Source organism: Asparagus officinalis, chromosome 5, assembly GCF_001876935.1.
Source record: "Asparagus officinalis chromosome 5, Aspof.V1, whole genome shotgun sequence".
Lineage (NCBI taxonomy): Eukaryota > Viridiplantae > Streptophyta > Magnoliopsida > Asparagales > Asparagaceae > Asparagus > Asparagus officinalis.
The window spans coordinates 118,081,771-118,096,621 of NC_033798.1; the positions used below are offsets into that span (position 1 = coordinate 118,081,771).

Genomic DNA, 14,851 nt, shown 5'->3' on the forward strand with positions numbered 1-14,851 from the left:
TACCCATTGTTTTACGATCCAATCATTGTACAAACTAGTGTGCAGCCCGTGCGCAGCACGGTGTTTTTTTTGCTACAGTGTTCCCGCCGTTTTTAAACTCTCCCGGTTTGAATTTTCTGGGGTGCTACAGTAACTCGCCTGCTACAGTGCCATTCCCGAGCTGCTACAGTGCCATTCCCGAGCTGCTACAGTAACCGATCTGCTACAGTGACAGTAATACTGCTACAGTAAATCTACTGTAACATTTACTGTAGCATGAACAGTGACTCTTTGTTTCTCCCATTTGTATAAAAGAATAGATTTATTCCGGTTTTATCGTATTCCATCGATTGGGAGCATTTGCTATTGGTGGCAACATTCAAGCCTTACACCTAAAATTATTATTATGTAGTCCCTTGACCCCCTTCTCTAACCCCAACCATAGCAGCAGAGAAAATTAAACACACAAATATTTTCCCCTTCAAAGGCGATGTAACTAGAATAACAAAAAAAATTTACTTCTTGCTAACAACCCCCCTAACACACACACACACACCCTTTTCTGTGAGAAATATCAAACAAGAAGGGGTTTTAAACTTAAACCCCACATGAAAGAAAGTGTAAACAAACATCCAAAAAAAAAAATCCGAATAAAATTACATGATTTGCCCAAAGTAACCCACAACTGAACGTAGGGCAGTTCATTGTTGACAATGATGGGTCGACGATGTCATTTTTTGAGAAATGTTTATTTTAAGAAGTGGATTCGGTGAGAAATTTCAGAGTGAGGCAAGGAGAACGGACACGTTCTATAAAATAAATAAAAACTTGGACGGAGTTATAAATATACAATAACGGATGGAGGCAGATTCCTTCTTCTTAAAAAAGAATGGGTTCGATTCCCATATTTAACAGAAAAGATTTTTTTTTTTGCATACATACCCCTCAAGTTTACCCTCTACATTTTGATATTTGTAACATTACCCTTCAATTCTCTCATACTGAGTTTTTCTACCCCTTCGACTAAACTGCTTTAATTTGTAACAGAGGATATTGTCAACCGATTGGAAATATTGGAAAATTTTGACATTATCCTATTTAGTTATTGTTATTGCTAAGTAGTAGCAGAAGAAAGACCCCATGTGAGAGAATTGGAGGGCAATTTTATAAATAGTAAGATTTAAGGAGGGGCACATACGTAAAAACCCTAAAAAAACACTTATCGCTCAAGAATAAAAACTTCTCTAAAAGCCTCAAACAAGAAAGACTTGCATAATCAGACCCAAATTTGTAGCCGCCGTCACCAGTCAATGCATTTCCCTCTCTCGTAAACAAATAAAAAAAATTACATAAAACTCCCTCAGATTCCCACTCCCGCTTTCATCCCTTCTCTAAAAACCCCCAGACCCTAGTGTACTCTCCTATCGATTGTGAGAGACCTAGGGTTTTGGTTTGAAGGCTCTCTTCTCTCGTTGACTAATCCCGATGGATTCTCAAATCCTCGTCGCTCTCGGTCTCTCCCTCGTCGGCGGGCTCAGCACTTCAATCGGTAAGTTTTAGGGTTTTCTGATTGCATTTGCTTAAAGCTTTGGAGCTTTTCAAGGGCATGCGGTGCTAATTCAGTTAGTCTTGCTGCTGTTCTTAGTGTTTCTTTTTTGCTGTATTACTTGAATTGCTGAAGAATTTGGGAAGTCTTTTTTGGTTAAGGAAAACAAATCTGTTATGAATTTTTTAGAGTTCTTGATAACAATTTGTTCCAGTTGATTAGTTTGTTACTAAAACCTTAAAAACAAGTTCTTACTGCTCGTATTGTAGCAAATGACACTTGAAAGGTGAGCAGTGCATCTCAAATGATTGTTGGGGATTCAGGAAGTTGGATTTTTGTAGGATGGCTGGAGGACTAGGCGTGTTTTATTGGTCTACATGTGCAAATATACGTGTAGGTTACGTTTGGGGGAAACATAAGAGATAGTTGTTGCGTATGGTTTTAGTTTGAACATGGATTTGCTGATTAAGGAAATGACAAGGCCTTAGATGAAAGTGATGCCTATAGGAGTAGATCATTTATACCATAAATAGAATAGTTGTAACTCCCAAACTAATCCTCTTAACTGTCCGTGACTAACTGTCCGCGAATGGTAAAAATCATCCTTTTCTATAGTGTGTTCTGATAAAATCCTTACTCGCTAGACTCAGGGTCAGCCTAAAGGAGCATGGTTTTGGACCGTAACGAACAAGCTTAACAAAGTAGACGACCCTTACAACTGAATGAAGGAGAATGATTGGACCATAACAAACAAGCTTAACAAAGTAGATGACCCTTACAACTGAATGAAGGAGAATGATTCATCTATCTGACCCCAGAGGTTTGATACAGGATCTTTTACTTCATTTTTGGAAGAAAATTATGCAGACTTGGAAAGGAAATTTTACATTGCTCTATTACTGACACTGTCAACTTTTACATTGAATCCCTAATTTGTATGAGTCCTTAAACATAATTGAGATATTTTCTATTTTCCACGGTAAGATCATCAAGACCTTCAAGATGATGAGTTCTTTTGAAAACTTATAGATTTTTTTGAAGATTAGGCTGGATCCCACAATTTAAACCTACCTCTTCTATTCTTTTTTTATTTTGTGATGTGGATAATAACACATGAATATAATCCAAAAAGTTTACATTTCACCTGAAAATAACAGTACAAGATGAAGATACCAATTTTTCTGGAACATTCAGACTTTTGGTTTTGTAACTAAAGGTAGCATATAAACCTCAATTATACTTGTCATGGTAGAATTTAGAACCAGGAACATGAACTGATAGGGAGTCTGGGATCAGAGAGCTCGAACGGCAAGTTGTTACAACCTAAATGTCTAGTCTACTCGCGTGTAGGAAGATGAGGACTGGGAGGAACATTAGTATTATTAATGGGCTTAAAGCTTTGGAGATGTTTTTTCTTTTATTGCCCTGCATTCTAGCTTATAAACCATGACTTGGTCTCAAGTTCATCCAAAAAATGCAGTAAGTAGATAGCTACAGGAAATTTATAAGTGCTAGGTAAGTTCGAAACTCCTCAAAATCAGAAGATGGTAGTATAAAGATCACCCTACTTCTGAACCTAGAGGAAATTCAAGAAGGGAACATTCATGGGTGCCCGCTTTCTATACCCTATGTTTTAAAAAGCCTCCGTCTAGCCCATCTAGGCGCCTGCCTAGGCCTAGGTGGTACCTAGACCACGCACCTAGCATCTAGGCCTAGGTGGTACCTAGACTACCCACCTAGGTTTTGGATGCGCCTACACGCATGTGGGTTGCCTACGTGGAATGCACCCTTTTGGCCGCTTTAGACCTTGATCGTACTTTCCTCCCTTGCAACCTCCATGTCCTCCAATCTCAAACTCCTCTAGCCTCAACTGTGAACACCTCCTCTACCTCTTCTAGTCTTCAGCCAAACAGCCTCCACCTCCACTTAGAAGAAAGAAATTTGCCTAGGTGCCAGTCCGATGCCTGTGCTTTCTATAACATTGGCATTTATTATCAATTATTGTAATTGAAAAATAAAAATAGAAAAACCAGCTAGGCCCTGCCTAGGCTCTAGGCGTCTATTCGAGCATCTAGGCTGCCTAGCGCATTCTATAATCTTGTGACTATAGCTGTAATTTAACATTGAAATTTCCAAATCCTGTTCCTATTGCTACCTAGCTACTATACATTGAGCAATCTAGGTTTACTTTGGTATTTGGATTTTGTTTTACATTCTAAAGTGCATGGTACCAAAAATGTGTAAAGGAACGTATATTTAAATTTAATAAATCTTTGAATACAAAGGTTTCTATTTGTTGTTCTTATTAGATAAAGTCTAAGTGAAAGTTTCATTAGCCAGCAGTAAGAACAACTGAAATTCTCGATAATATAAAAATTCCCCTGCTTTGTGAGTATGCAGATTGTTGTTTGGTGGAACTTGTATAAAGAACACTTTTTCCTAATAATGGTTTTTGTTCTTTGCTTCAGGTGCACTTTTTGTGGTTCTTAATCGTGCTCCCAATCTCAAGTCACTTGGTCTTCTGCAGGTGACTTCTATTTTCATTCCCTTTTTCCTGTTGCACTGTAGGAAACTGTCAGTTGAGGTTGAATTTTTCTTATCAGGGTTTTGCTGCTGGCCTCATGCTGAGCATATCATTTTTAGACTTGGCTCATAATGCTATGAACTCTATTGGCTTCCTTAAGGGCAATATTTGGGTGAGACGACCTTTTTTTATAGCTGGAATAGCAGTGGTGTTCTTCAGGATGCCACTCGTTCATTCTTTAAGAGAAATCTGTATCTAAGAATTTTATTCTACCATACAGTTCTATGCAGGAGTAATTTCCTTTGCAATTATAGTTAATTTTATACCAGAACCTTCACTTGTTCCGGTATCAGATGTGGACGAAAAAAGGGTATGGATCTTTGTCTGCAATTTAACTTCATTCAAGTACATACATTCTTCTAAATTTACATTCTAGTTGTTTTCTCATACATGGATGAGGGTCCTGGATTTTGGTTTAGCTATTTATTTCTGTGGTAACAGAAAGATGATGATGGCTCAGGTAAAGACCCCATGAAAAAGCATCGCCGGCAAGTCTTATTTAGCGGAATTATAACTGCAGTTGGTATGCATGTTCTTATTTTTTAAAATCTGCCTTTCTTTCTTGTTTTTCACTCATTTGTCCATTATTAGGATAATTCATTTGAACAATCAATCTATGCCATATTCTTTGTCGTGTCTTGAGTTTTTAATTATCATCTTTTATCCTGTGGACAACAATATGAACTCTGCTTGATATATTAGTTGGAGCTATCTGCAGAAAGCTAATAGATTTATTGAAGATAATCCTATCATCATCCGTGCTGTTTCCTACTAACTTTTTCGTTCATTTTTTCATTGTCCTTTCCCTCACCTCAGTCACCTCCTACCAAACCATACATAAAAGGGACCCAGAAAGGGGCACGTTTGCGTATTAGAAAGCTTGACATAAAATTTTATCAATAGCACGGGTAGCTGTCAACTGAACACCAACCATTTTAACTGGTGTTATATCCCTAGCAAATGAAAGTATGGATTAGGAGGGTTTCCATTACACCTAGAATGCCACTGGATATGTAAGGAGACCCTTCTTGGTTGTGCATTTTACAGAAATGCAGCCAACGAGCTAAAGTTCCCGGAATACTTTAGAACCATAGTATAGATGAATAAGATTTGCTGTGCTAAATAGCCTACAGAAAATTTGGCAATGGTAGATCGAGGTCATTTATTTAGAAAACTAAATCTAGTTTAATATTTGAATTGTGTAATTAAAAGAGCTAACAAGCTTTTTGAGTTCTCAATGCATTTATATATTTATTTTACATTCTCAATGATGGGTTACAATCATTCTAGTAAGTATTGATTTATATAGCTTGGAGATATTCTATATTACCCTAGTTAGTGTTTTTAGCCATCATTTCTATTCATCTGAACTCTAGAATTAGCATGTAAAATAAGCTCACGAAAAAAGGTATTTTTCTTTCCACCTTTGTCCTTGACTCTTCATCGGATGGAGGGAAAGCTTGTCACTATTCTGCTTACTGATTTTTCAGCTTGACCTTTTGGATGACAATCAGAATAACCCAAGCATTTTTAGTTCCTACATGAGATGTTCCTCAGTTCATTTTCTTCCGTCACTAAATGATTTTCTCTAGTTTCATAGAAATTCATTATGCTCTAGTTAAAGAACTGAAAATCGAGGTCTCATACAGTCATACCTTGTTCCTTAGGCAGAAGTTAATACAGAATTATATTTCTGATGCATAACTTAAAAATTTATGGATTTGTAGGTATTCATATTTAGTATAGTTGAGCTAATATACTGATCTTTTTATATGCTTTTTACACTGATCTTTTAATCTACTATACCACAAGCCGCATGTTTATATCAATCAACTAATACTATATGTTTCTGTTTCTGCCCTTTTAAACTTCAGGTATCAGTTTGCACAACTTTCCTGAGGGAATGGCAGTGTTTCTTGGTTCAGTGAAGGTGTGCCTTTCAACTTTCTTTTCATACTATATTTTATAGGTCTAGAAGAAAATATTCTATGATAACTATTATTGCCTTGGGTACATCAGATGATTATATGTATGTTAAGGTTGCATATTCTTATGCTTCTTATCTTGATCAGGGACTTCGTGTTGGCATTAATTTGGCTCTGGCTATTGCATTGCACAATATTCCAGAGGTACATTTTCTATCTGCACTTTGTATTCGAATGTAAAAGCAAAATTTACCTATAAGATTCAATAGTAACTTGTCAACTTCGCAGCTGGGAAATTTTTCCTTATAACCTTCTTTTTCCTGCTTATGTCTCAAACTATCTTCCAGTCAGTATAACATACTTGAACTCATCTTTTCCCTGATGTGGAATATGTAACTTCCATTAAGGTTATATGCGCAACTGCTTGTTTCCCTGATGTGGCATACGTAACTTCCATTAAGGCTATATGCACAACTGCTTACTTTCTTTGTCCCTTTGGGAATGTGAAACACTCATCTTAGGAAGATAGAGATGCATGAGCTCTGGTAGTTTCTACATTTAATCTCTAGTGCAACAAGTGATCTAGAAGTTAACAGGTAAATGGTTGGTTGGATTTCAGATCGCTATAGCCTGGTCATGTTGGATTGGCTTCTAGCTTCTTGGATGCTGTGGTTGTTTGTGATTGCAGGGGAATTGAAAGGAAATTTGAGGCAGCTTTGATAGTCTGTAGTGTGTGGAAAATCAGAAGAAAACTTCAAGCACCTTTAAGTGATGATATGGTTGTGATACTTGAGTCCATCTGTAGGGAACTAGAACAAGACTTCTGCCACTTTTTAATCAGGCATTATCAAGAGGATCGGCAACCAAAACCAAGGTTTTAACTTGAGCCAAAACCGATGTGTTTCAGCTTTTTTGACTTTTTAATGATGGAACCTGTAGAATAGGAATCTAAATTTCAAATCAATTTAAGGGGATAAAAAGAGATCTCTAACCCTATCTCTTAATTCGAAGAGAAAATTTTTCTTTTCCTTTTTTTTTTTTTTTGGGGGGGGGGGGGGGGGGGTTGGGGGGTTTTTTTATAGCGCATGAACTCTTTCACTAATAGCTAAAGGAAAAGAAAGGTAAGAAAGAAATTCATGGATCTGCTTAAACAGGCTCTTGCTGAGGATGCAGTCTGTTTTGGAATGTCTGTTTTTTTGAGCCAGTCAAATTAAAGTACTTCAAATCTTCAACAGAGCCCAAAAGGAGCTGATTTGACTTACATTTTTGGTTTAAGTTTAAAACTATAGCTAAAATGTTTCTTTTTCTATAAATAGAAAGAAAGCTAAATTTACTGCCTTTCTCACACAGAAAATTAGTGGATTAACTCCAGAATTTGTTAGAAAGGAGATCTATATATTCTCAGATTTAAGCAAATTCCATGTTCTAAGTTATATCATCAAACAACTGCATGTAGAAGCAATACAACAGAAAGATCACTTGAACACTATGTTCAAATTGTGGCTTTGAAAGCTGTTCAAATATGTAGCAAGTATGCAAAGATTTATAAATATTATGAGATATTCTGAATCTTTTTAAAGTTCTTGCATCCTCTCTTTCTCACTTCTGGCATAGGAAATATCTGCTTTCAGCACTTTCTGCGAGCCTTTATTTTGGGAACTTGCTTTAGAGAAACGGTATATATTTTCATAATCACCTATGTTTCTTTGTGCAGGGTGTTGCTGTAGCCCTTCCTGTCTATTTTGCCACTCAAAGGTAAGGCTTGTAGGGATTTGAGAGTAGCGTTGTATGAACTAAAGAATTGAATATTGTCATTTAATATCTTTGATTTGGATTTGCAAGTTCATACTTCTTAAAATTGTAGACAACAAATCTTTTATCCTCCTTCGTTTTTTTCTTCTACGAGCATATCAAGCTGAAGTCATATAACTAGGGCAATTATCCTAATACATTTTCTTTTATTGTACCTATCTGCATGACCCAGTAAATGGCAGGCGTTCAAACTGGCAACACTTTCTGGTTTTGCTGAGCCATTAGGTGTAATTATTGTAGGTATGTAAATCTCTTATTTGTATTTATGCTTATATTGACTGTGGGCTCTTGTTGCAAGTGGACTGTTAGCATTGTAACATTTCATAATGAAGACAATTATAGAGCTTACTTACCTGTTAAAGTGGGAAGATGCTCGATCACTAGTCGAATGTTGTTTTGCTCCATCATTGGTAGGACTGTAATCCCATTCTGGTTTAGCTAAATCCTCCATTGCATGTTGCTCAGGACATGGAACAATCACTTCCTGCTGGTCTTTGGTTGTTAACTGTTACTTTCCTGTCCGTTTCCTAATAAGCAATTTTCCTTGAGCAAAAATTCTTTTATGGTGTGAGGCCTGGGAGGAAAATGTGGAGTCTTTTGACATTACATGATGGGTGACTCGTAAGAATTGAACTAATAGTAGATACATGAAGCATTAACACAGGCATCATCATGCACAATCGTTATAGGATGATAATCTATGAGAAGTGCATGCCTGCTTTGAGGAGAAATTTAGAGACATTTTTCTTCACTTTTAAACTTTGAGAAAGATGGGGAGAAGGTGAAAGGAAGGATGATCCATTTGTTGGTTAAGTTATTATTAGAGAATCTGTCATAATATTTTTTATAACAAAATAGGTTTCTTAAGCCAATCTCAGGTAACAACTCTAGCATAAATTATACGGTTATGTTCTTAGTAATTTAACTCAGGTCTGATTCGTTAGCAAAAATATAACAATTTTCATCTAAAAGATAAGATTAAGTTTGGCCAATATATTGTGGTAGTCATTTCCATGTGCTTTTGTGCACAGTAATGCACATGCATATACTTCTAGCCTACTTTCTTTGAAATCATTATTGGTTAAAAGGGGCATGCAAGCATAACAAGAAGCATCTCTGATGTGTTTATTAGAGTGTAATAGATAACAGAATATTTGTCACATGACTCACACTATACAAATGCAGATGTCGTATGCCCATTTCAACGCCGTAAGAATAGTGTCTCAGATGTACTGATGTCCTTTTACAATAGCCTTGTTCTTCATTTGTTGCTTGTATGAAGTTTCTTATCGACATATTTCTGATTATCCATCAAATACCATATATACATAATATATCTGGTTTACCTCCTAATTTCCATAGGTTTTTTGTAAGGAACTAAACTTTTTATGATACAACTGCTTTAGAATATGAAATGGTTTGGATTTCTTTGAACAACTATTATGTTTACGCAAAAAACGTTGTCTAAAAGAGTTTGATAAATGCAGCTTACCTCTTCCCAAGCAGTCTAAGTCCTGAAATTCTTGAAGGTTTACTTGGATCAGGTGGTGCCTCCTTTTAAGCAGATATTGTTTATTCTCAAATGAAAATTTGTTTATACTGCTCTTTTATCCCCCGAGTAATTATCTTTCATGCAGTTGGTGGTGTGATGGCTTTTCTAACTTTACACGAAATGCTACCTCTAGCATTTGACTATGCTGGCCAAAAGCAAGCTGTTAAAGCAGTCTTCTTTGGGATGGCTTTTATGTCAGCAAGGTTAGCCTCGAATAGGAAAAATAATTTACAATATTTTTTTATAACTTCCTGTTAAACATTGAATAAGAGTGAAAGCATTTGCTTCACTCTCAAAATGAAATGGCCTCTTGTTTGGTGTTGCTTTTGGTGAATTTCTATTAGAGGATTCTTTTTCACCCAATAGGTTTTAAGTAGTATGTCGATAGTAACTAGATCTGATTGAATTCATGGACAAGGGATGATGTGAAGTTATTATTCGAGCATCAAACTTTTGCTTCTGGTTTCATTTTTGTGTTATCTGATTTAAGATTGTGACACAGAAATTCATTGTTTTGGCAGCTTGTACTTTCTAGAAATCAGCTTGCCGAAGGAGATGAGCCTGTAAGGTTGGATGGTTTGTCAATTAATGTTGCAGATATATGCTTTGTACACTTACAGAAACTAGACAGGTTCTTCTCTATCTTATGTCTAGAAGTTGTAATCTGTACATTAATCTAGAATAAAAGAAAAAAATTCCGGATTTTATATTTTCCTGTTCTGCGCAATGTTTTTTCTAGACATGCTTTAGTTTTCCTTTACATTTCTCTCTGTCACATTATATCATCCTTCTTGTTGAATTGAAAAAAGTATGGTGCCGAATTGCTATACAAAGACAACTTGATGCCACCGTGAAGTACAAATATGTATAGTGGAGAACCTTTTGTTTTCTAGTGAAGCATTATAGAAAAGATGCAAGTAATGCTGTAATGATTAGAAAACTAATCTAAATTCAACTATTCATGCTGAAACATCAATATGTATTAGATGTTTTGTTGACTTTAGATAATGTATATCCATGCATGCATGTGTGTACTCATTCTCACACGTGTGCTTGTGTAATATAATATTTTGTGTTTGTGTGTGCGTATTGTTTGTTTTTGTGTGCACGCGCGCGCAATTGATTAAGTAAGTTTTTGTGCACGCGCTTGCGTGTGTAATTACGGAAGTTTTTGCAGGATTTGTGATCTGGATCCATGTCCTTAAAAAGAATCTTACTCTGGACCTAGCCACGAGAAAAATGTTTGTCATCATTTAAGATAGTAGAGGTACCAACCTTTAACTTGCACTGATAAGTACAAAGGTAATTTATCATTGTCACAGTTCAAATCCTTTCCAAGAAAAATAGGTGGTACATGAAGTATGGCACGGTCAAGAAGAAAGTTTCACAAAAGCATTGGAGAGATTCATATAGACAAATTGTCAATCTAGGGTACCTACACTAATTCAGTTATCAGATCAGGAAATACCAATGCAAGTGTAAGCATGGCCGCCATTTTCACCAGAACACAGTTCTGTAAGTAGTTGAGTTTGTGGAACTGAGGAGCATAATTTGATATAAGAAATAATTAGATGCATAAACTAAAGCCTGCAGATGATGTTATACAACATGCAATGCACACGTGAGAACTTTAGGGCAGTTCCTATCCAATTCATGACATCCATAACTTGTTGTAAATAATGATCTCTCTATTGATTTGGTCTTGTGGTTCAGGATCTTGGTTAGTGACTTCCACTCACAAATCAATTTAATGTTGTTGAATGCAACCATCAAACTAGTGACATATGACAATATGCTTTCATTTATAGATGAATCATGCCTAAAGTTAGTTGCAGTCCTTCCCTTACTATATTAGGATAAAGTAGTTTCTGATTGGATTCTTCCACGTCTGATGAAGAATTGAGCTCGAGGCATTCAAGGTATGGAGCTTCTTTCAGAAAGTGATGCATCTCTCCATAATCTCTCAATACTCCCATTCTGTTGAATTATATCTTTGATGTAGGATGGCTAGATATGGTTACAATTTAAGTAAAAAGGGAGGGTGAGCAAGTCTTTCATCCTCTTAAAGAGGGGAGAATCACTAAATTTTATCGAAACTTTATTGGGAAAGATATCTCTCTGTCAACATTTGCATCAATACGTAGGCTCTGGGTAATGAACCATTCAAAGTAAACAAATCTAAAGCGTTTCTACAAGCCTTAATGGCTTTATTGGGAGGAAGAGGGTTGAGCAACTAGGGATGGACTATTTGTGTTGATTGCTTTCTTGCTGAACACCACCAAAAGCTTATCTGCTATTATTTGGGTTTTGGAGTGATATGCTGATATCTGGCTCCACTAAATTTAGGTTTTGGGTTGCTATGAAAGTTGAATTATATACTGGAAGCTATATATAGATAACGCTATGAATGTTGTGTATCACACTATGCTCTATCCTTTTCTTTTATGTATAAATTCAAAAAAAAAAAGAAAGATGGTATGTGTCATTTTTCTTCTGAGACACAGGGTAACATATTCAGCTAGCAACGTGTAAATAAACTTAGAGCTGTATGTTGTGTGCCTAGATCTGGGTGAAGAAGTAAAGAAATATTTCGATGTGTAAATAAACTTAGAGCTGTGGGACAGCGTAAAGAAATATTTTCCATATTTCTATTAGTGGGCTTATCATTATTATAGCTGCATACAGTATTCGGTCCATGTAGAAAGGCACAAAATGAACCTTGTACATTCAATGGGTACCTACATTGTACAAAAAACATAATATTGGCCAACTAATAGAAATTTCACCCCAAAAAAAAAGGAATTTTGATATTTTCGTCAAATAATTAATACGTACCTAAGTGGCTTCATGGTAAATAATTAAGATCAAACTGGCAAATAATAAACAAATCGGGTCCTGATTGCTGATTTCAATTACTCATGGCTTTATTATTTCGAATACTTCTTACGTACAAAGGGGACAAAAGACTAAATTTCACTTAAATATCGGGAAGTTTCCATGCTCTGCACTTAAATATAGTAAGTTGTATTTTGTTAGAGAAATACTCAAATACCATAAGTCGTTAAAAAAACTAGAACATTATAGTGGAGCTGATCATGCAAATGTGAAAGTTTTCACTTGAATGATTTTCTATGATACTTACATGCTAATTTTAGAGCTTCTAATCATTAATATTTTTTAAATTTACTATTAAATCAACTAATTTTTTTAAACTTATCTTAATTCTCTTTTAAAATATAGTTGAGATGTATCTAATGATAAGTTCAAGAAATATTAATGGTTAGAAAGTTATAAAACTATAGTGTTATATGCGAATATTTGGATGAAAATTTTCATATTTGCATAATTGAAGGTACTAATGTGCTAATTTCTTAATAACTTATGATATTTTCCTGCTATAAAATACAGTGTGCGATATATAAGTGACCAAGCGAGGAAATTTTATGGTATTTAAGTGCAATTTAGTAAAATAATAATAATAATAATAATATCCAACAGAGTTTTTAATCTAGCTGCAAAAACTTCGTACATGAGTAATGAGTTTGATAGTGAGAGTTCATGAGAATAATTAAGGTCAAACTTGCCTCGTTTGACCTTGACCCATCCTAAGCTGGCTCTTGTCTCATTTAAGGGTCTCATGAATTGATCAGTGTACGAGAGAAGAAAAATCTTTGTCCATTGGATATTGGGTACAAAAAAATGAAGATTAACTCTTTGTTTAATGTTATAGTCTCTAAATTTTTCTGTTTTGTGATAAAACAAAGTACGAACCACAGCCTAACTAGAAGTAAACATCAAGCAATAAATAAAATATTTACATTTTGGAAAAAAAAAAAAATCTTGTCACTACTCTTAAACAATAGTCAACTAGGACCTCAAGAAACTAGGCTGTAAGTTCGGACAAAGAGATTAATGTCGTTTACTTTTTGTATGCAGGCCCTTTGTTAATGAACCTTGATCTTTGAGCATTATTCCTTGATTTTGATGACACTAGAAATGAACGTCAAATATTAGCTTTTCCCACGTCTTATGAGAGAGGGGGGAAAAAGCGCACCTCTTTTGTCATAATCTCCCCCAGCTTTTTCTTTTAATCTTTTTGATAGTATCTTCAAAAATAAATGATCATTCTATCTTTAAAAATGGTGAGAAGAAATCAAAAGAAAATCGGAACAAATTTAGTCAAAACTTTTGAAAAAGAAAAAGCAAATAATTTTTCAAATAATGACCACATGAGAATCTTAAAAAACAAATGATCATTCTTTCTTTAAAAACGGTGAGAAGTAGTGAAATCAAAAGAAAATCTGAACAAATTTGGTCAAAAAATTTGAAAATGAAAAAAGCAATAATTTGATAGGTCTTTTCTGCAAAGAGTAAAAAGTTAAAAAGAAGACAAACGATAAGTAATTAAAGTTAAAGAAATACTTTGTCGAGAGTGGCTTTCCCCCCTCCTTTGATGGATATTTAACCTCTTTTTTATCTTTATTCCTGCGCATCAATATTCTCTGTGTGATATGTATATAGGGGTGAGCACGGTTCGGTCCAAACCGAAAAAACCGACCGAACCGAACCGAAATCAAGAGTTTGGTTCGGTTTTACTTGTATGGCAGTTCGGGTCGGGTTGAAATCTTTTCAACCCGAAATGACCGAACCGACCGATATACCCATCTGATCCCAGAGTCCGAGAGAGGAGAGACCCGACCCGTGATTTCTTTTCATCACCTAAACGGCTAAACCCTAGATCTCATTCCCAATTTCAGCCGCCACTCCCAGACTCCCTTCCCACTCGTCGCTCGATCCTCATCCTCTCCTCTCCGTCCGTCGACTCCGACCGTCCGTCCGTCGACTCCGACTCCTCAGTTCGTCAACTCCCCCGCTCGCCACTTCATCTAAAATCCGCCGCTCAGCAATTCGTCGTCACCCGCCGCTCAACAAATCGCCGCCAATCCTCCGTTCCTCAGCAAATCGCTGCCAATTGTTGGGTATTTTTTTGACTATCTATTTTCACCTTCTGATGTTATCTATTTGTTTCAATTTTTTGTAAATGGCTTATCAAATCATATTTGATAAGAATATAATTAATGGAGATGAATAATCACTTGATATTTTCTACAACTTTTTGTTATAGCATCTGATGAATAATGGTCTGGTTTTGTTTGAAATTCTGCGACGTGGTTGATGACCTGATTTCTGTTGACAATAACATCATATTGGATGGTCTTCCATTTAAGAAAAATGCAGCTGAAGTGCTTGTATAATCACTTGATATTTTCTACATGTTTCAGTCTATTTTGCAAGTTTTCCATTACCAAATCAACTGTCTAGTCCTTGTGTATGTCAAGCTAATGTTAAGAGTACATCAACAACACCAGAGTTTACCATTTATCTGTATTTGTTTTTCTTTCAGTAAATATGGCTTCTGAAACAAATAGATAATAATCAGGTTATGAACAATA

General features: G+C 35.7%; 1 protein-coding gene across 1 annotated transcript; it reads left to right on the forward strand.

Annotated features, from left to right (window-relative positions):
* LOC109840899 (zinc transporter ZTP29-like) lies at positions 1,262–10,112 on the forward strand. Its single transcript, XM_020409725.1, has 12 exons — positions 1,262–1,528; positions 3,994–4,052; positions 4,129–4,221; positions 4,330–4,419; positions 4,551–4,632; positions 5,984–6,039; positions 6,182–6,238; positions 7,749–7,789; positions 8,019–8,086; positions 9,334–9,390; positions 9,484–9,601; positions 9,920–10,112. Exons 1-12 carry the CDS (start codon positions 1,465–1,467, stop codon positions 9,963–9,965), a joined length of 831 nt encoding a protein of 276 aa, XP_020265314.1. The 5' UTR covers positions 1,262–1,464; the 3' UTR covers positions 9,966–10,112.